The 3,707-nt window shown below is 39.5% G+C and overlaps 1 protein-coding gene across 1 annotated transcript; it reads right to left on the bottom strand.

Annotated features, from left to right (window-relative positions):
- Positions 1–511: 511 nt before the first annotated feature.
- Positions 512–1,552, bottom strand: LOC103777870 (GPI ethanolamine phosphate transferase 2-like; the record flags this gene model as incomplete). The annotated part of the gene is made up of 2 exons (XM_008945432.1): positions 512–721; positions 1,347–1,552. Coding segments are annotated over 2 exons (416 nt in total), but the record flags the coding sequence as incomplete, so codon positions are not given.
- Positions 1,553–3,707: the final 2,155 nt, after the last annotated feature.

The raw sequence follows: 3,707 nt of genomic DNA, 5'->3' as shown, positions 1-3,707 counted from the left end.
TTTTAGAGTGCCCAGAAAAGGAATTTTTGCCATTTTTTTCTTTTACTTTCTATGTTCCCTGTTGTATAACACACTGAAACGCTACTCATATTGCAACTGGAAAAGTGATAGAAAACTATACAGGGTATGCCTATAAGACACCAAGATTATATATTAATGGGCCTTCTAAAGATGGCACATACTAATATAAATGTGATTGCAAATTAGAAACATGGAGAGTGGAATTTTTAAACAAAGTAAGTGGTCCAACTTCCTACTACAAGTTTTGTGAGAGTACCTTATGTTTAGGAAAGTTATATAGTATCAGTATTTGTTACCGTGCCACCCTAACACTTTCCACAGCATATGTATGAGCAACTGAAACACCAATACCAAAACCACATAAAAATCCAACTTCTATTTCATTGCCGGGTTTATATTTCAAAAGTAGTTTTACTCATTTGATCTTAGAAGTTGCCACTATGTGTCTGCAGTCAAAATATTAAACTTGGGATTATACGAAGCCTCTCACCTCTGTAAAGTCTGACACAAAAAAGGATGTTGTTCCATCATATTCCATGAAGTGCTTTGGAAACAATTTAATCCAAGTATCATCACCGTAAAATATTATCCTTTTCCCAGCTGCTTTTGCCTGCCATATCAGGTTGTCATCCAACAGAGCTGGAGAATTGAGGTTCACAACAACATCAATGAAACCAGGTATGCTACCTGTCATCAAAGCCTACATAAAACAAGAAAAGAGACATATGAACAGAAACAAAAAAGCTTTCAGTACTCAAAAGACAGTATTAGTTAAAGAAAGCAGAGAAATTTTACTTTCAATAAAGAAACAGAATTAAGTAGAAGAACACATGAGCTGCCATGCCACGCCACAACACTGTGGTAGTTGATGTCAGAGATAATAACTCTTTTACAGAAAGGTAACACGAATATATCCTTAATCAGTGGACATCCGAATGACTTTGCATTGCAGTAGAAATGTGTTTTATTTACTGGTCATTAAATCATCAAAAAGATAGTTTAGAAGGACTAAGTAAACTGACTTAATAATAACAGTGGTATCACACTCAAAACAGCAGTTACCCATCATCTGGAAAATGTAATGAAGTCCACCTACCAAGAGTTACCAGACTGCCTCACTCTCACTGGCTGCCTAGCTGACCTACTAAATCTCACTCTCTCAGCTTCCTCAGCACAAGACACGTCTCTGAGACCTACCATTGAGAAGCCTGGATGATTAAGTATCTTGACGACACAGCCACAATTTCTTTTAGTTACCTAGAACTTGGCACAAATTCTCTTTTTAAGCTCTGCAAAAGCCCTAAGTGGAAAAAAAAACCACCTACCTTAATTCGAGGCATGGTCACAGTGGGTGGCTTCGCTTCAGCAATGAAACTATAGGACGTCCCTTTTTCCACAACTTGTGTAATATACGGCATGAACTGTTTACCTTTGGTTCCAAACACAAAGTCCTCTCTCAAAGCATCTATCAGCACAATGACAACTTTTTTGAAAAGCGGAGGTGGAATTTTGGTCCAGTTAGAAACCATTCCTAAACAAAACAAAAAAACGGGTATTTGAAAGTCATCAAGCTTTAACAATGGCTACGTAGAAGTTAAAGGACAACTTCACCACAGAAATTAGTGCTTCCAACTTCCTTATTAACTTTACATTCAGAAGCAAGAATTTGCAAACAACAGCAAACTTCAGAAGTAATTGGAGGAGGCTGAGTTTTTAGGCCATCCAGCAAAGGAATGACATAAAACACCAAAGAAAACCAGTACAGCATCTAGTAAGGAAAACAAAATGTGAATGGAAGGCACGGTGTGAAACTGAGAGAAAGGAATAAGAAGGGACAGCTGCCACCTTCTCTCTGGCTAATCGAGTCAAGCTGTACTACACATATCCAACTGACAACTTCTGCGAGATAAAAGACACAGCATTCACCAATGCTAACATCTAATTTTGTACATCACATCTGAAGTAAAACCTCTCCATCAAATCCCACCATAAAAGAACAGGCAAATCACAAAGAAATATGCAGTTTCACTGAAATATGAAGGCAAAAGATTTATGTATGCTTGGGCCCTTCAGGATAGGTGACAGTATGTGAGGGTAGTTGGGTAACAGCACCCTGTAGCTGCTACCAAAATCCAGCTTCAGAATCCCCTGAACGTGCTGTGTGGGTGGGCACAGCAAATGCTGATGTGCATCAGGAGTGGTCAGTGTCACACCTTTGAGCCCACCTCTTTCTCTTTTATGATTTAATGCTGGCCAGAGCAACTCCTTCTTTGCACTGAGCTCGGTCCACGGAGTGACATTTAGCTTCTACAGCAGCAGCTTTTGGCCCAACCTCTACAGGTGTTATATCTCTACCGAGGAAAAACATAGAAGGACAAAACGGAAGAAGGATCCTACCCACAGATCTCTACTCAGACAATATTGTGGTGAACCAGCTTCTCAGCATATGCATTACACAAAGTTACAGTTTTTACACTCCTTTAGAGAAAAACGTGTCTCAGAAAAAATGGTCTGGCAATTGGGAAAAGTCACAGATAATGTTGTGTCCAACAAAAGGACCTCAAAAAATACCCTCAGAAACTATATCTTTGGGTATACAGATAAGCATCAATAAACTGACTTTCACAGACTGCTAGTAATTTTTCCAGAGGAGAAAACTGGGGTGGGGGGAACAGCAAAGGGAATCTCAACAAGAACAAAATTCTAACTGGCCTCAACCCTGATTAAAATGATAATGCTATTTTACCAGGACCTTATTCATCAACTTAGCAGACATGCTTCGGCTCTGAATGAAAAACAAGAAGGCACAACTTGATGCACTGTGCTGTTTGTTAGTTTAATTTTCCTCATAAGTTACTCCTATCTACTTGCTTAGGAAAACAAAACCTGCTGGGCGTTAAAAAAAATATTCATATCACAAACACATACACCCTAATCACAGCTCCCTCCAACACTCTTATTCACCAGTGAAGTCAAAGTATTGAGAAGTGCAAAGGAATTAGGAGTCAGTCGATTACAAGCCTGAAAATACTTATTATAAGACAGCTAAAGCAACACATTGTGCAATTCCTGGCACACAGTACGCTTATTTATCCCTGCCATGGTTCCTTAGAAAAACAGTTCCTTTAAATGCGGCTTAACTTCTGTAAGCAGTGAAGAAAACCATAGGTACTACTAAAAACTTATCACAACCATATGCTCCACTGATTCAGTCTTACAGAAGCAACTACACCGTTTTATCAGTCATCCCACAGGCAAGACAGCACAGATCCCACAGCAGTCAGGGCTCACAAAGCAAAACGCTCAGGAAATACAGAAGCTCTGAAAAAATAATATTTTCTGAACAGATCTACTGTAGGCTGAAAGCCTTCTGTATTGTGGTTCAGTTAGCAATCCCCTGCCTTTAGGTCTTATCTTCCAGACCAAGAGATGACTCTGCAAGCAAATTATAACCCAGGAACTACAGAAAGGAAGTACTCTTCCACTGTCACTCCATTTTTGCCTACTTATATCTAGAATTACTAGTGACACGTCTAAATTTAAACCGTTTGCAGAGCCCCGTGGTACAAATTTATATTCGTTAACGTAAAGCAGTAGTCTGACACTCCATTCTCACCCAAACAGTCTCCTGCCAATAACCACACGTGAGTGCAACGTTTCGCTCACGGCAGCCTTCCCACAACCTC

The sequence above is a fragment of the Merops nubicus genome, unplaced genomic scaffold, assembly GCF_000691845.1.
Source record: "Merops nubicus isolate BGI_N331 unplaced genomic scaffold, ASM69184v1 scaffold49318, whole genome shotgun sequence".
In the NCBI taxonomy this organism is placed as follows: domain Eukaryota; kingdom Metazoa; phylum Chordata; class Aves; order Coraciiformes; family Meropidae; genus Merops; species Merops nubicus.
This window is presented reverse-complemented; position numbering and strand designations above follow the sequence as displayed.